We start from the raw sequence: 20,500 nt of genomic DNA, 5'->3' as shown, positions 1-20,500 counted from the left end.
CATAATCTTTGATCCCATTCGCCCTCAAGTGCTATATCCAGCTGCCTCTTGAATACATTCAATGTTTTGGCAAAAACTATTTCCTGTCACAATGAATTCCACAGGCTCATCACTCTTTGGGTGAAGAAATGTCTCCTCACCTCCATCCCAAATGGTCTACTCTGAATCCTCAGACTGTGACCCCCTGGTTCTGGACTCCCCCACCATCGGGAACATCCACTCTGCATCTACCCTGTCCAGTCCTGTTAGAATTTTATAAGTCTCTATGAGTTGCCTCAGCTGGCTATCCACATTTCTCTTTCTGCCAAAGGTATCTGGAGCTGAGAATGCACAGGCCCCAAAATCCCCCCTTTAAAGGAGGAAAAAATTGGCCAAGAATTTTAAAAATCGCTTCCATAACAAAATCAGTTTTCCTCTCACAGGTTAATGTTTCCATAAACTGCTCTTTACAGTAATTACCACATCAGCTGAACGATCAGAAAAAGTTTCCCTGAGGACAACCTTTGTAAAGCTGACTTGTTTCCTCACCAGACAAAAGACTGGAAAACATTGGACAGTTGGGCTTGCTATGCTGCAAAACAACCGAAATGGGAAAATCAAATCCATATGGATTCTGGCTTCACACTTGAAGCAAGGCTTTAAGGGGATGCTTCAGAAGATTTGGCCATACTGCTCCAAACCACTTGATACTAAAGATTTTCTTTAACTGCAGCCATGCATCAAGCAACTTGAACTCTGTTTCTCATTCTGTGCAAACGTCAAACTACTTTGACCTCAGGCAGGATAGTATAAAGTAACACGTGGCATCTACGGATCTCGGGAGACGATGGACTGTGCCCAGGGCATATGTCACGTCTGCACTGAACATTGTCTGTTGTGACTGTAGAGGCTGATAAGTGAGTGGTAATCCGTACCACAGCTGGCACAGATGAATTGTGTCGGCCTGAGGATGACTTATTTTTTTCCGTCGAACGTATAATACAGTTTAAAGTTTATTCATTAGTGTCACAAGTAGGCTTACAGTAACACTACAGTGAATTTACTGTGAAAATCCCCTAGTCGCCACACTCTGGTACCTGTTCGGGTACACTGAGGGAGAATTTAGCATGGCCAATGCACCTAACCAGCACGTCTTTCGGACTGTGGGGGGAAACCGAAGCACCAGGAGGAAACCCACGCAGGGAGAAAGTGCAGGCTCCACACAGACAATGCTCCAAGCCGGGAATTGAACCCGGTCCCTGGTGCTGTGAAGCAGCAGTGCCAACCACTGTGCCACCGGCGGCAAACACAGTAAGAAGTCTTACAACACCAGGTTAAAGTCCAACAGGTTTGTTTGGTCGCAAAAGCCACTAGCTTTCGGAACAGGCTGTCCCTTCGTCAGGTGGGTGGGAGTTCTGATCTTGCAGATCCTCTCCACTTGGAGCGGGCAGTTTGCGGTGTCAATGGTAGTCATGATGTGGAGATGCCGGCGTTGGACTGGGATAAGTGGAGAGGATCTGCAAGATCAGAACTCCCACCCACCTGACGAAGGGACAGCCTGTTCCAAACGCTAGTGGCTTTTGCTACCATATAAACCTGTTGGACTTTAACCTGGTGTTGTTAGACTTCTTACTGTGTTTACCCCAGTCCAACGCCGGCATCTCCACATCATGACCACCAGCGGCATACAGGGAGTTTTGCTTATTTTGATCTCCCAAGTTCTTGTTTAATCTTTCTCTGGCAGCTGATAGAAAATTGCCATGGTGATATCTGCAGTGCCAGCCTGACTAAATGACACAGCGATACATTTTTTTGCAACAGGGTGCAGCCACAGACACCTGTAACAAGGGCAGGCGTTTGAAGAATTTGGCTGGGTTTAACCTCTCGCCGCACAGAACGACGTGCAGAGCTTGCAGCAATGATTTCCCATGGCATGCTCCAGCAGTTAGGAGGAGAAACAGTAAAAGCTTTTCATCAGTCTCTGTTTGTTTTCTGCCAGACGCACAGTGCAACTTTGAAACACCAGTGACCCTCAACTGCCAGACAGCCTTGGCGGCAAACACCAGAGTTGACAAGTTACACAAGAAAGTATCAGAGCCACCACTCCCACTGTTGAGTCACAGAGCAGGAAATAACTTGGGGGCAGAAAGTCAGGATTTGTTTTCAGAACCTTCAATAGCCTGCTACCCACATGATCTCAGCATTGCAGCTGGTGGGGAAAGAAAGTCCCATTCCTGCATTGTACAGTAGCTTGTAACAGACACCAAGTGCATCGACCATTATGGTGTTGTTTAGCAACCTTGCAATAGAATTCTTTCAGTCCCCCCCCCCACTGCCATTTTACAGGCATTTTATCAACTCACTTCACTAATCCGCAAATGGTGTTTGTCGAACAAACATCAAGGGAGCCGCTACTGCTGGAGGACAAGCTTTACAGCTGTCTTTGAAATCCATCAATTACTCAGCCATGAGGCAAGTAACAAAAAACAGCTGCATTACAATTAAAAATGTCCTTGCTAAAGGTAAGGTAAATGCTTAACAAAACTGTCTCTTTCTTAGCACGGCCGATGCACATCTTTCAGATTGTGGGAGGACACCCACGCAGACAACGTACAAACTCCACACAGACAGTGACCCAAGCCGGGAATCGAACCCGGATCCCTGGCGCTATGAGGCAGCAGTGCTAACCACTGTGCCACCGTGCCGCCTTGTTTTGTCATATTACAGAAAGTGGTAAAAATTCCCCTCAAGTCATTCCATAGAGTGCACTTACCCATTTTACTGTAAAAATGAGTTTAAATGCAATGTGTCATTCAAAGTACTTAAACAAACTGTTGTGGGGTCCAAAAATATTATCACTCACTATATCTCAGAAAAGACAATTTTTATTGTCTCATAAAGCAGTAAGATATTAAGAGTGAGGTGACATCACAAGCTGATAGCTTTATCAACACCACCTCAATCCTCCATTATCTTTTAGATTTATAACTCACTTTAGTCAGCTGATATTTCAACAGATGTGAACTTAACATTCCATTTTTTCAATTGTTTTTCCAATTTTTCTTTTTGCCACAAGGTGTCATAACTGACAGCTTGGCTTTTGAGAGCTAATCATTTCATGTAGCAAAACTTGTGTCTTGTGACGTTAGTGTATCTTTAAGGGATTTTAAAAAAAATCCTGTTCTCTGCAGCTCTCACAGCCTCAGCTCCCATTGTTGCCAGGCTGTCTGTAGAAGTTCTTTTATTGGTACTTCAATAGCTTAAATGGGGTTATTTATTTTTACTCTGGGATTTTTTATGACCCTGCATTGTTAGGAGGAAGACTGGTTGGCAGGTCATGTGTTTTTGGGCAGTTGTTTTTCCTTCCTAGTGAATTTAAGGTTTCATTTTCTGTTTGGCTGGCTGCAGTTTTAGTTTTAGAATGGACATCAATTGAAAAGAAGTGTTTCCCTCTCTCCCTGGCTTTGGAAATTCTGCTGATTAGCTGAAAGCAAGGTTTCTTGCCTTCCCGGAGTAGAAATCTGCTGTTTGTGGCTTGTCCAGAGTCTTCCAGGTTCTGGGATGCTGTTCTGACTTCAAGCTGTTCTGGGAGTATCCAGAGGGCTGCTAGAAGTTACAAGGCTGAGAAGTCAGCGTTTTAATTCTCCAACCAAAGGACTCAGTTCCAGTATCACATGAGCATTGGTTTTTGCTGTGTTAAACCTGTGGAAAGAGTTTTGTCTATGGGAAGTTTAGTTTGACTGGAACATTTTAGATATATCTGCGAATGGTTATACATTATCGTGTTTGTTTTGTTTTGCTTGTAATTGATAAAAAGTTATTGTTAATTTTCCTTCTGTACATGTTAACTATATTCTCAATTAAACTTTGTTTGATAAAAGCTCCCGAGTGGGTTATTTGAATCATACCTGATATGAAACATATCATGCTTACCCTAGCCAAATTCAAAGTGCAAAACTTATGATCAAGGCAGACTTTGGAGTTTCTGACCTGAATTATAACAATCTTAGTTTTAATTTACTAAGGATGGGCAATAAATGTTGGCCAGCCAGCAACACCTACTTCCCACGAATGAATATTAAAAAAAAATCAAAGCTCCATTGTGGCCTCTGGTTGGCAGTGTGAGTGGGAAGCTTGTTTGATTTGATTTGATTTATTATTGTCACATGTATTGGGATACAGTGAAAAGTATTGTTTCTTGCGTGCTATACAGATAAAGCATACCGTACGTAGAGAAGGAAAGGAGAGGTTGCATATTGTAGTGTTATAGTCATAGCTAGGTTATTGAGAAAGATCAACTTAATATAAGGTAGGTCCATTCAAAAGTCTGATGGCAGCAGGGAAGAAGCTGTTCTTGAATCAGTTGGTACATGACCTCAGACTTCTGTATCTTTTTCCTGATGGAAGAAGGTAGAAGAGAGCATGTCCAGGGTGCGTGGGGTCCTTGATTATGCTGGATGCTTTTCCGAGGGAGCGGGAAGTGTTGACAGAGTCAATGGATGGACGCTGGTTTGTGTGATGGACTGGGCTTCGTTCAAGACCCGTTGTAGTTTTTTGTGGTCTTGGCAGAGCAGGAGCCATGTCAAGCTGTATTGTGATACAACCAGAAAGGATGCTTTCTATGGTGCATCTGTAAAAGTTGGTGAGAGTCGTAGTGGACATGCCAAATTTCCGTGAAGGTGCCATGCAAGATCTTGTTGGTTTAAGTCCTGGGACTCAATACCATGTTGGAGATGTCTCCTGCCCTAACCACACATAAATCACTACCTGGCGAGTGAACAAGAATAGAATTTTGGGCTCCTCCCTCATAAGAACAAAGAACAAAGAACAATACAGCACAGGAACAGGCCCTTCGGCCCTCCAAGCCCGTGCCGCTCCCTGGTCCAAACTAGACCATTCTTTTGTATCCCTCCATTCCCACTCCGTTCATATGGCTGTCTAGATAAGTCTTAAACGTTCCCAGTGTGTCTGCCTCCACCACCTTGCCTGGCAGCGCATTCCAGGCCCCCACCACCCTCTGTGTAAAATATGTCCTTCTGATATCTGTGTTAAACCTCCCCCCCTTCACCTTGAACCTATGATCCCTCGTGAACGTCACCACCGACCTGGGGAAAAGCTTCCCACCGTTCACCCTATCTATGCCTTTCATAATTTTATACACCTCTATTAAGTCTCCCCTCATCCTTCGTCTTTCCAGGGAGAACAACCCCAGTTTACCCAATCTCTCCTCATAACTAAGCCCCTCCATACCAGGCAACATCCTGGTAAACCTCCTCTGTACTCTCTCCAAAGCCTCCACGTCCTTCTGGTAGTGTGGCGACCAGAACTGGACGCAGTATTCCAAATGCGGCCGAACCAATGTTCTATACATCTGCAACATCAGACCCCAACTTTTATACTCTATGCCCGTCCTATAAAGGCAAGCATGCCATATGCCTTCTTCACCACCTTCTCCACCTGTGACGTCACCTTCAAGGATCTGTGGACTTGCACAGCCAGGTCCCTCTGCGTATCTACACCCTTTATGGTTCTGACATTTATCGTATAGCTCCTCCCCACATTATTTTTACCAAAATGCATCACTTCGCATTTATCAGGATTGAACTCCATCTGCCATTTCTTTGCCCAAATTTCCAGCCTATCTATATCCTTCTGTAGCTTCTGACAATGCTCCTCACTATCTGCAAGTCCTGCCAATTTTGTGTCATCCGCAAACTTACTGATCACCCCAGTTACACCAATCACTAAAGTTAGCAATAATCATTTAGTGCAAAGTTATTATCCTTCTTTTTATATGCAGGCCTTGTGATGTCTGATCCCAAAGATTCAGCAGCTGTAGAGAAACACACTTCTGCTTCTATTACACAATGTTTCTGCTCATCCATACTTTCTTATTTACCTGCTGCACTCTCCTAAACTGCTTAGGTCTCCTGGGATTGACATATCGGAGCTGGAGCTTGCCTTGGTGGAGTGCTTGATTTAGGGTGCTGTAAAATGCTGTATATTGGAGAATGTACACTAGAAAGCACAGAGGGTTAAAAATAATAGAGCTTTATTTACTACATGACTTCTTCTCTCTGGCAGTTTCCCATGTGACCAGTGACATAACTTTGGGTGAACACATTAACATATTAATACACAATGCTTAGTGCAGCTACCAAGAATCAATATTAATACATAACTCTGGTCACCTCGAACTGTTCTGGTTGGTTCTTGGAAGTCATCAACAATAACAGAAGAGGGATGCAACAAGTGAGAATGTTGGTTGCAAAACGCAGGGAATGAAAAGCTGATTAAAGATGATTATATCATTCGGCCTCAGGGTGGATTCTGAATTTTACCTTTGTGCAATCCCTCAAGTTTCTTCAGAACCACAATGTCCAGCAAGGCTTGTCCAAAGGAACTTTAAGGTTATAAAATTACAAGCTCTTCTGTTCCGTTTTGTTCCTGTCTGTTAAGTATCACCTTGTCTGAAAAGTAGGCAAATAGTGCTGAAATGTTAGGAGCTTGAACAAGAGAGGCAGAGATGAGTGTTATGCACTTAGGATATGCTGCAAGCTTGCTTTGTGGATTCACCTTTTCAAATGCAGAATAGTTTCTATTCAAATGAAAGTAAAGGTGTGCCCTGCCGCATGTGTGTGAGAAATGTTGATGAAGCTGTATCTTTCCTTAGCATGAAGCACATAGAATTAGACATGACATAACATATGGGCCGGGATTCTCCCAAAAAAAAACGAAGTGCCCAACAGGAGGGAAAATGGGAGAATTTCTCACCCGTTTTTTGGGCGTACTTACCTGAATGAATCTCTGATACTCTATGCATCACAGAGTGCCTTAAAGGGATTCACGGCAGCAAGTGGGCCAGGGAGGGAGGGGAGACCTCATCCTGCTCGAGAGGCCGGCAGCATAGTGCTAAGCGGGCCACTACACATGCATGCCACTACACATCTGTCTGTGGAGAAATCGATGCACGCGCACTGCCCCCCCCCATCATCGGCCTTCCGTTCGCCGGCCTCCCCCTCCTGATGGTTGGTCTATCGACCACCCCCCCCAGATCACTGGTCTACCGGACCCCCCACAGGCCAGCCCCAATCTTCCCCCTCAGCCCCGACCCCCCTCCATCCCCCATGTCCAGCCCTGACCCTCCCTGATGGCCAACCCTGACCCTACGCACCTCCAAACCCAAGTGGCACCCTCCCACTCCGACCTCCTGGGTGAGCCTCAATGGCCTCTGTCCCCACCAGTGGGGTGAGAATGCCTGTTCCCCATTAGCGGGGAGCAGCTGTAAACCCCACTGGTGGGAACCACTCTAGGCGGGGAGGGGAGAATGCTAGCGGACCTGGAGACTAGAATTGCTTTTTCCATGTGGTAATCAATTCGCTCCGATTTCCGGCGCAGAGCTGATTACCCTGAAAAATAGGGCCTCGGAGACTCGCGATTGGCCGGACACCGGTCGAAAATCCCGCTGGTGGTCCCCCGCTGTTGTCTCCCGGTCTGCTGTGCCACTCGAGCAGCGCAGCGGGCTGGGAGAATCCCGGTCATGAAGAGTGAATGGTGGCATGCATACATAGGTAAACCAGTTGGGATATAAGATTAGCTTGCCTTATCTTGGTAGAATTCCCAAGGGTTTTAAACTTGTTCCTCCATTATTATTTTATCCTTATGGTGTTCCGGACTTGTACACCATTTCCTCCCAAGCAGAACACGCCAATCATGAGAAGCGGGCACTGCTAAAGAAGCATACAGAAATTCTCCTGCAATTTGTGGAAAAGCATCTCCATCCAGTATCTGTAAAGGTTCAAATTCTGCAACAGTCTGCAGCTGTCGCGGTCATAAATGTTCTTCTCTGCAGCTTTCATTGGGCAACAAAAATACACAGCCATTTAATTAACAGTCTTAGTCCTTGAAGGGCTGCAGATGCACAGACGCAGGCTTCTGGTTAGTGGTTGAAGTGGAGGTTTTCGCCACTGATCATGTGAAGAAGTGCGACCTTACTTTCTTCATAGGCTTCAGTGGGAATTAGCTTTCCGGGCTTTAGCACGGGCTCTATGGTGAAGTCAGTGGAGATGCGTAGATGTATTACTGACGCAGCCACATCCCCACTGATATCACAGGTTGAAGACATGTCCCAACTCAAAGGCAGGAAGTGTCTCTTGACCCTTTGGAATTTCTTATCTGATGGTGGCAATGTAGCGATGTGCAAGTGTTTATTCCAGCAACCCCTAGCTCCCTTGGTATTTCTCTGGTTCCCCCCCACAACCCCCGCCCCCCACCAGCTCTTCCATCGTGTCAATATCAGCAACAGCACTTGACGAACAGAAAAATGGAGGAGCCAGCGTAGAAGAACCTCTACTCGATAAATTGGTAAAATTTCTGTTTAAATAATAATTGCACACATCCAGTTTGTTTGCACCCATGGTGTCACATCTGACCCCGGAAGTATCTGACCTCATGTTCGCGCAATCACTAAGACCGCCTGTTTCCACCTCTGTTGCATCACTCCACTTTGCCCTGTCTCGGTTTATTGGCTGCTGAAACTCTCAGTCATGTCTTTGTTGCCCACCCTCTGAAATATCTACACGCTAATTCTGGCCTCTTCATCAGCCCTGAATTTAATCTGTTACAGACAGGAGGGGGATTCATTTAGGCAGCTCTGATGTCTCCTCTCACTACCCAACCGCAAACAGAAAGATACTTTTGATTTTTGATTTCCCCCTTTTTAAGTGGCACATATTTTCCCCAAACCTGCAGTTTGAAGTGATGCAATCCTCGATTAATAGCCCCACAGCAAGTGCAAAAAAGGTAAAATAAGAGGGTTGGTTTATTTTACACAGGCTCAATACACGGGGAGGGGTTTTGCAATATCTGCCCCTTCTGTACTCAAACAATAACAGAGGAATGAGGGAAAGGAAGGGGTATGAGGCAAGACCACAATACGAGTCCAGAGTCCAGAAACAAAAGTCTAATGGTGTATCCCTTCAGAGGTTACCAGGCTGAAACTGTTGCAGGGTGATATTTCTTTCCAGAAGTGAGGGTTTCCACTATGGAAGAAGGCATACAGAGATGGATCAGCCTCAGAGACACCAATACAAGAGCTCGAATGTTTCCAGTAATTCACAATGTCAAGGAGGACCAGGCAATTTACCTGGACAGAGCTCTTTCTGCTGCTACCTGATAGACGGTAAAATGATAGACTGCCTAGATCCACATGGAATATTACAGGTTCTAGCAGTTTGGGGGAGGTCACATGACATACCTCCCACTTCTTCACCTGGCTTTTAAACAAAGGATGGATTTTTCAGGTCTGGAATTTGGAGAGGTTTAATAGAGGGGTCAGGGTGCCTTTTGTCCTTGCCGACAAACAATCTTTGTGGCCAGAGCTCTGCCTTGGAAATGTGCACTGCTTTGGAATTTGACTTTTGGCAGTCACAGGGGGGCATTAGCGCATATTTAAAGATAACAAGGTGCCTGCTGGTTTCCTGAAGGCTAGAAATTCCTCTGGTATGAGTCATGGCTAGTCAGGCATGTCAGGGTAAATAAAGCCTTTGTCCATTTTCAAAATCAGATTATCATTTTATGAGGTAGCCAGGTTGACGTAGATGTACATTTTCCTTCCTGCCCTTTGGATGGGACAAATTGTTCTACACTGGTGGCCACATCTTCACTTGCCTAGACTCTATGCTCTGGAATGCCCTCCCTACACCTCTCCACCTCACTTTCCTCCCTGAAGACACTCCTTAAAACTTACCCCTTTGACCAAGTTTTTAGTCTTTGAACCTAATAGCTCATTTTGTGGCTTTGTGCCATATTTTGTTTCATAATCCTTCTGTGAATTGGTGGCACAGTGGTTAGCATTGCCATCTCACAGTGGCAGGGATCCCTGTTTGATTTCCGGATTGCGTCACTGTCTGTGGAGAGTCTGCACGGTCTCCCCATGTCTGCTTGGGTTTCCTCCGGCTGCTCTGGTTTCCTCCCACAGTCTGAAAGACGTGCTGGCTAGGTGCATTGGCCATGTTAAATTCTCCCTCAGCGTACCCGAATAGACGCCGGAGTGTGGCAACTAAGGGATTTTCATAGTAACTTCATTGCAGTGTTACTGTAAGCCTACTTGTGACACTAATAAACTTTAAAACTTCAGCTGTTTTATTACATTAAAGGTGTCACAAAAATGCAAGTTGTTGCTGTTTGCACACAAATCTTTGCAATGTTTGCAGCCCATGGCAAAGTCTTCTTGGCAAATCTTCACACTTATACAAATGTTATCACACCAGATCATATTCCTCAATACTTTTCTCTACCAGATACTGCCAAGTATGTTAGCAGCTGAGTTATTAAGAGAGTTTGCATTTAACCTTGATTTTACATTTGTGTAGGAAAAAAATGTCCTGAGTCATGGATTTAAGATTATTTTACTCTTAGAATCAAAGTGGTAAAATAGGATCCTAAGTGCTGGACGGACTTCTAACTGGGAGTGTTTCCGATCCGACTTTGAGACCCGTTCTTGGGCGCCCCCATACGCACTCTGCCTGAAAAAATATCAGCGATTCAGAATTACGCTGCACAAGCCTGAGGGCGGGGCTTAATGCACCCAAAACCCTGCAGTTCCGATCGGCGGCTCCAACTGCGCATGCGCAGAAAAAAATGACAGAATGCTGCTCCCCGGCCATATCTCTCCTGGGCCGGATAATGCCTTCCCCTGACCCCCACAGACATTGCCCCACCCCCACAACATTACTGACCCCCTTATCCCCCCATACTTCCACCACCCAGACCGATCGCAGGCCCCTCCCCCCTCCCCCCCCACTGATCTCAGGCAGAGTGGCAGCGAACCCTCCCTTCCTACCCCCACTGATCTCGAGCAGAGAGCCGTTAGACGCTCGGCACTTACCTCCTCACTAACTGGAGCCCAAATCGGACTTTTGCTGAGCATGTCTGTTTCGTGCTGATTCTGGATGGGCGAACGCGGTGGTAAAGGGGGAAGTGCCGGTCAAGTTGGGCGTGGAGCCCATTAAGTCAATTTAAATGCATGCAAATGCACTTAAATGGCTGTGGCGCCCGTTTCGGGTGTAGTCCCGATTGCGGCATTTTCGGGCCTTGGTAAAGGGGGAACCAGCGCAGAGGCGGGGGCGGATTGTGCTGCTTGCCTTATGCCCGATTTTATCAAGTTTTCGTGCCCGAAAATGGGCGCAATGTGATGGTAAAATCGGGTCCTTAATGAATAAGACAGTTGGGTAGAAATTCCGATCAATGAAGTGCTTCAAGTTTTTAGGTGTCCAGATCACCAACAACCTGTCCTGGTCCCCCCATGCCAGCACTATCGTTAACAAAGCCCACCAACGCCTTTACTTTCTCAAAAGACTAAGGAAATTTGGCATGTCAGCTATGACTCTCACCAACCTTTACGGATGCATCATAGAAAGTATTCTTTCTGGTTGTATCACAGCTTGGTATGGCCCCTGCTCTGCCCGAGACCACAAGGAACTACAAAAGGTTGTGAATGTAGCCCAATCCATCACACAAACCAGCCTCCCATTCATTGACTCTGTCTATACTTCCCGCTGCCTCGGCAAAGCAGCCAGCATAATTAAGGACCCCACGCACCTTGGACATTCTCTCTTGCACCTTCTTCCGTCGGGAAAAAGATACAAAAGTCTCTGCTCACGTACCAACCAACTCAAGAACAGCTTCTTCCCTGCTGTCAGACTTTTGAATGGACTTGCCTTGCATTAAGTTGATCTTTCTCTACACTCTAGCTACGACTGTAACACTACATTCTGCACTCTCTCATTTCCTTCTCTATGAACAGTATGTTTTGTCTGTATAACACGCAAGAAACAATACTTTTCACTGTATGTTAATACATGTGACAATAATAAATCAAATCAAAATGTACAAACATTTAAATCGCATACTACATGCCTGTGAACACAACTGGATAGAATTTATATTGGCGTGTTTGATCGTCACTTTTCCAATTCCTATCAAATGTATTAACAGATATTACTGGAAAATTCAAATTCCTTTTACACTTTCTCAATTTCTCTATTTTAATTGCATTAGATCATTCAAATAACTGGATTATTCAAATGCTTTTCATGCAAAACATACTGTAAATTATTCGGAGTAGGCTGTAGATGAAATTCATGAATTACTGCCTTCTGTATCCAATCTGGGTAAGTGCTGATGAGTTCAGAGATGTCTCTGGGCAAACTGTCCATGAATGCAATTTTCTGCCATCCCCTATAAATTTAAGAGTTATAGACAAAATGATAATATGTGTTTATACCATTAAAGACTATTGAAACTATTACTCTACTGTGACGGGAAGAACAGAGGGACCTTGGGGCTGTTACCCTGGATATCACTGCTGCTGCTATCTAAAGAGGCTGGAAAACCAAATGCTAAGCAGTGCCTGGTACTTAACTTTTGGGAACTCGCCAAAAATTGGCTTTTCTTGGTACTGCCCATTTATAGAGAAGTACAGAAGAACCGCATCATGCACTCCTTTGGTTCCAAGGCCAAGGAGCAGGAGTGAATACTGCTGACGTTTGACTTTTACTTTGACACATTGGACAAGATTCTCCTGCTCCCCTGACACTGCCCCAGACCTAACCCATTTTCCTGTGCAGAGGATTATTAATGATGCAATGCAAGCTCCCAAAAGTCAATGCTAACCACACAATCTTGCTGGTGCTAAAATTGGGCCACCGTGGCATAGTTGGGTGCGAGTCAAAAAAAATAATATTTACATAGCACCTTTCACAACCTGTTCCAAAGTGCTTCCTTCACTACCGTTGAAGGGACACGCAAGGTGGTCCTAAAAATCAATTTAACCTCAGCCTTGCCAGAGACCAAGACGCACACAAGTAATTGAATGGAGGTCTGTATAAGGCCCTCTCCTTACATTCCCTGAGCTCTGGGTGACTATCGCTGCTGCACCAGGACCTTACACATAGTGGCCCCAAAAGGAGCAGTAAATGTGGGAAGGAAATGAGCCACAGGCTGTACCAGCAGGTACCAGATAAAGTATGCTTTACTACCAGAATTTTGAGTCATCCTCCGCCACAATCTAACTCCCATTTCAGGTAGGATCACAGAGGAATATCCCTCTAATTGATTCTCAGCATGCCTGACCTCCTCCCCAATATTTGGCAGTTATGCAAACAATAAACAGTACGAGTGAAATTAAAACCTGACAACAATCACTGCAGCACTCAAGCAACTCAAGCTAGAAAGTGATGATTAAATGTCATTCAATATGTTCCTTTTGATGGGAGACGAGAAATTCAAAACCTTATTCAGAGCTTTGTTGAGTCAGTGCAGTAAAGAAGGATCACAGTACAATGCGTCTGATAGAAGCTAGTCATAAAACACCTCAGGAGATAAGATGAAGCAACTTGGGGGTAACTAAATAACATTTTTGAGTTCAGATAGACTTCTGTAATTGATGAAGAACTTGTCAGTTGCAGTTGTTTGGCTGCCAACCAAGCCTGCAACAAGGCTGCTTCAGCTGTGGGAGTGCATGAACAAATTTCAGCTGACAGTCAATGCAATGAATACAAATAAGTGCTCACTTACACATGAGTCAAACAGGTTTATGACAGGAAACAGCAGTTGTTTATCTGAGCAAGGTCATTATAACTTGATGGTCAAAACAACCAACAACAGTTTCACCTGAGCAGAGGTAATTAATGAACAAAGATCAAAAGTAAATGTATCCTAACCCAACAGCAGAGACTGAATTATGTTTAAATAACATTCCTGCTGCAGATCCCGAGTACTGTAATTCTGATTAGATCAAAGACAGAAACCTTGTGGAATTCTTGGATGTGGACCAGAAAATGAGGTGGACCAGAGTGCTTTATGGATTCTGACAAAACTTGGAAGTTATTTATTTGACAAGGCACATAGGACCCTCTCCTAATACCCAGTTTATAAAGACTGCATTCAGCTGAGCTGTACAAAGCAGTGTTGAAGACGTGATTTGATTCTAGCCTTTGAAACAAGTTTAGATGATTTTGTACACTAAGGGTGCCATATGAATGCAAGTTCTTGTTGTTGGTCTAAGCTGAGTTAGCTGACAACGAGACAGTAGATTCTACATTTAACCCAGGCTGGAAAAGGTTTGCACTCCTGCCCTCTATTGCTATACATGGGAGAGAGTAAGAGTAAGATGTATAAGCTTTTGAGGAACGATAAGACAGGACTGATGTTAGAGCCTGACATTTAGATTCATAGGCCAGTTGGCATAATATGCCTGTACTTACCCTTTTATAAAGAGGAATCACATTTAGTCCACACCGTCACACATTGTCCGTAACCCTGTAAGATCCTCGTCCTCAAGTACGTGTCCAACTCTCTTCTTGAAAGTTTTTATGTCGTCAATTTCCACCTTCTCAGGTCGAGCCTGACTCGAGACCATCCTTATTGTCTCCCCTCTGGACCTTCTGTCGATGATTTTGCGTCTACACGCTTTGGTTATTGTCAGAGGGAATAGTTTTTCTCTCTACTCTATTAAAACCTCTTATCAGGTTGTAAATGTCGAGCTGGTTACCTCTAACCCTCACCAATCCTCTTGTGTCATTACCCTGTTATGTCCAGGTGAGGGCAATGCTGAAAGGAATCCATTAATGGATTAGGAATGAGGCTTGTTAGTGCCAATAATTAGCCACATCATTTATAGAATCATAGAAGCCCTACAATGTTGAAGGAGGCAATGTGGCCGAGTGAGCCTGCACTGACAACAATCCCACCCAGCCCCTATCCTTTTGATTTGATTTGATTTATTATTGTCACATGTATTAACATACAGTGAAAAGTGTTGTTTCTTGCGCACTATACAGACAAAGCATACCGTTCATAGAGGAGGAAACGAGAAAGTGCAGAATGTAGTGTTACAGTGCAGAAGGAGGCCATTCGGCCCATTGAGTTGACACCGACAACAATCCCACCCAGCCCCTACCCCATATTTACTCTGGCTAGTCCCTCTGACACTAAGGGCCCGATTTTACCATTTTGATTCTAAGTGCCGAATCTGGGCGTAGTACAGATCCGACCTCGAACTCCGCTTTCCAGCCATCTCTCCCGCTCTCTTGCCCCTGCAGGGAAGAGTAATCTGTGGCTGGTAGTGTACCAGTGATGGTGTATCCCTTTACAGGCCCAGCTTGGTCCTTTTCCAGTGTCTCCTCTTGGAGTTGTACCTGATCTTGTTGCCGGTTTTCATGCGGATCCACTGTGGAATCGGCCGGTTCTGCTTCATCTTCTTAGCGAGGAATCGCTTCATCCTGAAGGTTTTGTGGGATGGCATAGCCGCAGGTCCACTCCGGGAGGAGGCATTCGTTCCTCCGGTGGGGAGGAGGGATCGCCCGCAGAGTGGCAGCGGACACCCCTGCCCCGCCCCCAGAAGACGATCTGTCCCGCCTCCTCCTCCCCTCCCCCCACCTCCCCCGAGAGATACATCTGACCCGCCTCCTCCTCCTCCTCCCCCCCGCCCCCCAGAGATACATCTGACCCGCCTCCTCCTCCCCCCCCGACAGATACATCTGACCCGCCTCCCTCCTCCCCCCACCAGAGGATGCTCTGACCTGCCTCCCTCCTCCCCCCCCCGCCCCGCTCCCCCCGCCTCCAAGAGGATGATCTGGGTCAGAGAGCCGTTGCAGGCTCTGACCCGGCTCTTCGGAAGCTGCAGCGTCGGCTTTGGATTTTTATTTGGCAGGTCGCTAAAAGCGTGGATCCGGAACAGACCAGAAGAAGGTAAAGTGGGAATTGATGGTAGAGTTGGGCGGGCAGGTAATTAAATCAATTTAAATCCATGCTAATGCATTTAAATCGTCAGGGCACCCGATTCGGGCGCGGAACGGATCCACGCCACTCGCGGCTCTCGGTAAAGTGGCGATTTGCTTGGACGCGGGTGCAGATCGCGATAAAGGCCTCACATCCGACTTTACCGCGATTTCGCGCCCGAAAACGGGTGCAAATTGTTGGTAAAACCAGGCCCTAAGTGTCAATTCAGCATGGCCAATCAACCTAACCTGCACATCTTTGGACTGTGGGAGGAACACAGTAAGAAGTTTAACAACACCAGGTTAAAAGAAGGGGCTTAGAGCTCCGAAAGCTTGTGTGGCTTTTGCTACCAAATAAACCTGTTGGACTTTAACCTGGTGTTGTTAAACTTCTTACTGTGTTTACCCCAGTCCAACGCCGGCATCTCCACATCTGTGGGAGGAAACCAGAGTACCCGGAGGAAACCCACGCAGACAGTGACCCAAGCTGGGTTCCTGGCGCTGTGAGGCAGCAGTGCTAACTTCTGTGCCACCGTGCCGCCTATGTACTCTATGTACTCTATGAATGGTATGTATTGTTTGGATAGTGTGCACGAAACAATACGTTGATTTGATTTATTATTGTTACATGTTATTATTGTTACATGTATTAGTATACAGTGAAAAGCATTGTTTCTTGCGCATTGCACAGACAAAGCATACCGTACGCAGGGGAGGAAAGGAGAGAGTGCAGAATGTAGTGTTACAGTCATAGCTAGGGTGTAGAGAAAGATCAACTTAATGCAAGGTAAATTCATTCAAAAGTCTTTTGATTGTATCCCAATACATGTGACACTAATAATATGTCAAATCAAATCAAATGGCTGACAGCTCCCTGAACCCAGCAATAACACCAGAAGCAGCAGCCACTGGTGGGACTGTAGCCAGTTCCCAACTGCAAAGAGCCAGGAAGTCAGGTAGGAAGGTAAGTTAGGGACTGTTTCAGCAGGGCCAGGGTGGGTAGACGTGGCCAGGGGAGAAAAACACAGGGAGGTGGGGTGGAAGACCCTTGGGCCTCTGATGGACCAGAAAGGAGGTAACCTCCCACTTTGTTCCCCACCGACCCATGCCATGAAAGCTGCCAGTTTGGCCTCTCTCAATGTTGGTTAAATCCCAGCAGCGGCGACAAGTTGAGGTCCTTAAGTGGGATCAATTGTCCCCCCGGTGTATGGGCCACCTGACGCAGCTGGTAAAACTGCAGTAGCAGCAGGGACATCAGATAGGCAGTGGACACAGTGTCCATATCTTGGTGCTCAATTTTACAGGTATCCCATCTGTCAATCTGCCCCAGGAGAGCGTAAAATTCAGTCCATGAACTCTTATCCTCTCCACAGATGCTGCCTGTCCATGTCCAGCATTTTCTCTTTGTATTTCAGATTGCCAGTATTTGCACTGCTTTACATGAAGAATGGGCGCTAGGTCAACACACAAAAGAGTGAAGAGCACACTTGGAATCGCATCGAAAAAGACTGAATGAAATGTGTAGAAAAAAAAGGGAGCTAGAGAGTAGAAATCAAAATCTGGCTCCCATATTGCACATTACATTGACTGCCGTGAAGAAAATCATTTGTTTAAAAAAGACTGCTTCTACTTTTGTCAAAGTTGATTTCTGGCAGCGATGCAAGTCTGAGCTAACGCCTCTGCTGACATCTGGAGCCACCTCAGGTTTGTTGCTCCTGGCACCACCAGAAGACAAATCTTTCTGTTCACAACATAAACAGGTGCTACCGGTAGTGCTGCCATTTAGTTCTGGCTGCGGCTGGATGAATGCTTATCTTGCCTTTATCAGCCAGCGCTCACCACGTTGTCTTGTACAGGCCTTTCCAACGCGACAGTATTTTAGAAAGAAACTTGAAAGCTGCGTCAAAACCCCATTCTTTGAAATGCACCAAAACACAAACTCGAATTAATTACGCAACGTCAGCGGCCTTTGCACACTGTGGAACCAAAATAAACGTTCACGCTGCGCTGAGAATTGTCAAAATCCCAAACTACGAGCTCAATCTGCGAGTACAGTGGCCCATTGTCTGCTTTAGCTTCACAAATCTCAGCCCACTGTATTGTCTCAAAGAAATGCAATTAACACAGGAGGTCAAACATATGTAGGCTGAGAAAGCCTGCAGCAGCAGACAGATGAACAAAGGAGATTGTCTCACAGTTTCTCAGGTTGTTCACTGGCCATGAGACAGGACAGCTCCCACTCAAAACAATGTAGTCTGTAATGGCCATGACATTTTATCTGCAGTTGAGGGAAGCATTAAGGTTAATCTCAAAATTATACTCCAGTCGTCTTCTTTTTCCTTATGGGCCTACGGAATGTTGGGGGAGGGGTTGGTGTGGGAAGATGTGGTTAAACTGGTTGTGGGTGGCAGCACAAAACATTAACTTCAATGGAAAAGAACGTTTAGCAGGGTGTAAAACATGCAGCCCATTCAACAGCATCGATTTGGGTAACTGCCCAAGGTCAATTTTACCTTCATAATCTTTTATAAGTGCCATGATTTTAAAGAGATTACACAATATATTCACATCTATGCAATGTGTTACTGACCTGTTCAGACTAGGCAGGCTTCAGGTTTGATCCATAGCCTGTGGGCAGCAGTATAATTGGCTTCAGCAATCTTGGATTAAGGGAAGGAGTGTCAAATCTTGATCATCATCCAGTGGCTCCTGCTGGAAGTTTGCACGTGGTGGTGATGACTTCCCATCATTTAAATATCGACTGTCACTCAATCTAGGTTTTTCTGGCCTTTGACAATTTCAGGATGGACTGGTGTGGAAAAGATGGTGGAGATATGGGGACAGAGTGGTGGGTGACGGGGGCAGAGGGGGCGGATGTATTGCTCCGACCTGCACTCCCCACCTGCCCATTAGAAAAGTTGGTCGCATACCAACAGACTTTTAAAAAATGCCTGCTCAGCAGCGATATTGCACTGTGGTGGCCTTAACAAAGATGTGGAAATGCCGGCGTTGGACTGGGGTAAGCACAGTAAGAAGTCTCACAACACCAGGTTAAAGTCCAACAGGTTTATTTGGTAGCACAAGCCAGTGGACTTTAACCTGGTGTTGTGAGACTTCTTACTGGCCTTAACAAACTCAGGGACTGACTTCCACCCCTCAATGGAAGGAAGTCCTGCCCTTGATAGCTGCCAGCAAATCTGATTGGCTGGCAACTGGTGAGTCGTGGCAGCAGTAGAGCTTAGAACGGCGCTGGGACTGTAAGGAGATCCATGGTGAAGTGTCATGGGCTTCAGAGACAACACAGGTAAGTCAGATGTGCAGAGAAGGAATGGGCACACTCGGGCGGGGGGGCGGGGAGGGGGCGGCGGCGGGGGTGGGGGGGGGGGAGTGGGTTTTGGATGATCGGCAAGCAGGCACAAAATCAGGCATATGATCTTGTGGGGAGATGGGTAATTACTATCCTCTTTCCAAACTCCCTTTCTTCTCCAAAGTCTTGACCGTGTAGTCACCTCGCTTCCCAGTGCTTCCCAGTGTTTCATGTTTGAATCCCCCCCAATCAGTTTTCCACCCCGCCACAGGACCAAAATGGCTCTTTCAAAAGTCATAACGGACATGCCATGTGACTATGGCAAAGGTGAACAATGCCTCCTCATCCATCCTGACCTGCCTGCAGCCTTTGACACGGTTGACCATAACATCCTCCTCCAATGTCTTTCCACTGCTGTCCAGCTGACTGGGACTGCTCTTGCCTGGCTCCATTCTAATCCATCTAATCATAACCAGTGACTTGCACTTCTGCTTTAGTTGGGTCAGCATCACAGATAAACATCCACATTCCGCCAATGTTTACATTGGTAGAAACCAGGCATGACCAGTTGAATTGATACTGCTGATAATGAAAACCTTTAAATGGAAATAATCTAAAGATGGGTCTTGAAGATTGAGTGATGGGATGTGACTATTTCCTTTGACAGCTTGTTCCATTGTGAGATTGTCCTTGGGAAGAAAGATTGTTGATTCACAAATGGAAATGGAAATAAATGGTCTTTGTAGTTTGTGTGGACGGTTACCTCATGCTTCTTCATTGCTGGAGGGCACCAGGTACTTGATTCTCACTGCTCCCTTTCATATTTTATAGGAAGTGGTAAATTTATTATTCTCCCTCCTTTGCTTCTCTTTCTGCTCCCCCAACATTACCTCTGTTGTCCCAAGGATCAAATCAAATCAAATCAAATTCTCTCTTGGCCAATCTTATTTCTCATCCACCTGCTGCCCCTCAGTAACATTATTCAAAAGTACAACATTAGAATCACAGAACCCCTACAATGCAGAAGAGGGCATTCGGCCCATTGAGTCTGCACTGTCTCTCCGACACAGCATCTTACCCAGGCCCCTCACCCCTGTCCTATCCCTGTAACCCCACACATTTACCAGAGCTAATCCATCTAACCTACACATCTTGGGACATTGAGGGGCAATTTTAGCATGGCCAATCCATTTAACCTGCACATATTTGAACTGTGGGAGGAAGCTGGAGCACCTGGAGAAAACCCACATAGACACTGGGAGAATGTGCAGACTCCACACAGACAGTTACCCCAGGCTGGAATTGAACCTGGGTCCCTGGAGATGTGAGGCAGCAGTGTGCCGCGTGTCACATGTAAGCTGAGTACACTCAGCTCTACCTCCACCACATCCTTGTACTCCTTGACTGTTGCTAAATTATCCGACTGCTTAAT

At 45.8% G+C, this 20,500-nt stretch overlaps 1 protein-coding gene across 2 annotated transcripts in view; it reads right to left on the bottom strand.

Annotated features, from left to right (window-relative positions):
- Positions 1-20,500, bottom strand: part of dlgap1a (discs, large (Drosophila) homolog-associated protein 1a) — a 188,807-nt gene that overhangs the window by 50,449 nt on the left and 117,858 nt on the right. Inside the window, exon 6 of one of the 2 annotated variants that reach the window (XM_078216067.1) lies at positions 2,150-2,159. The exons of the other annotated variant lie outside the window; for it this stretch is intronic. Within the exon in view, the coding sequence (XP_078072193.1) occupies positions 2,150-2,159 (10 nt within the window). The remainder of the gene's footprint in view (positions 1-2,149; positions 2,160-20,500) is intronic. 2 annotated transcript variants of the gene reach the window in all.

The sequence above is a fragment of the Mustelus asterias genome, chromosome 7, assembly GCF_964213995.1.
Source record: "Mustelus asterias chromosome 7, sMusAst1.hap1.1, whole genome shotgun sequence".
NCBI classification, from domain to species: domain Eukaryota; kingdom Metazoa; phylum Chordata; class Chondrichthyes; order Carcharhiniformes; family Triakidae; genus Mustelus; species Mustelus asterias.
The sequence above is the reverse complement of the archived record's forward strand: the minus strand, read 5'-3'. Positions and strand labels throughout refer to the sequence as shown.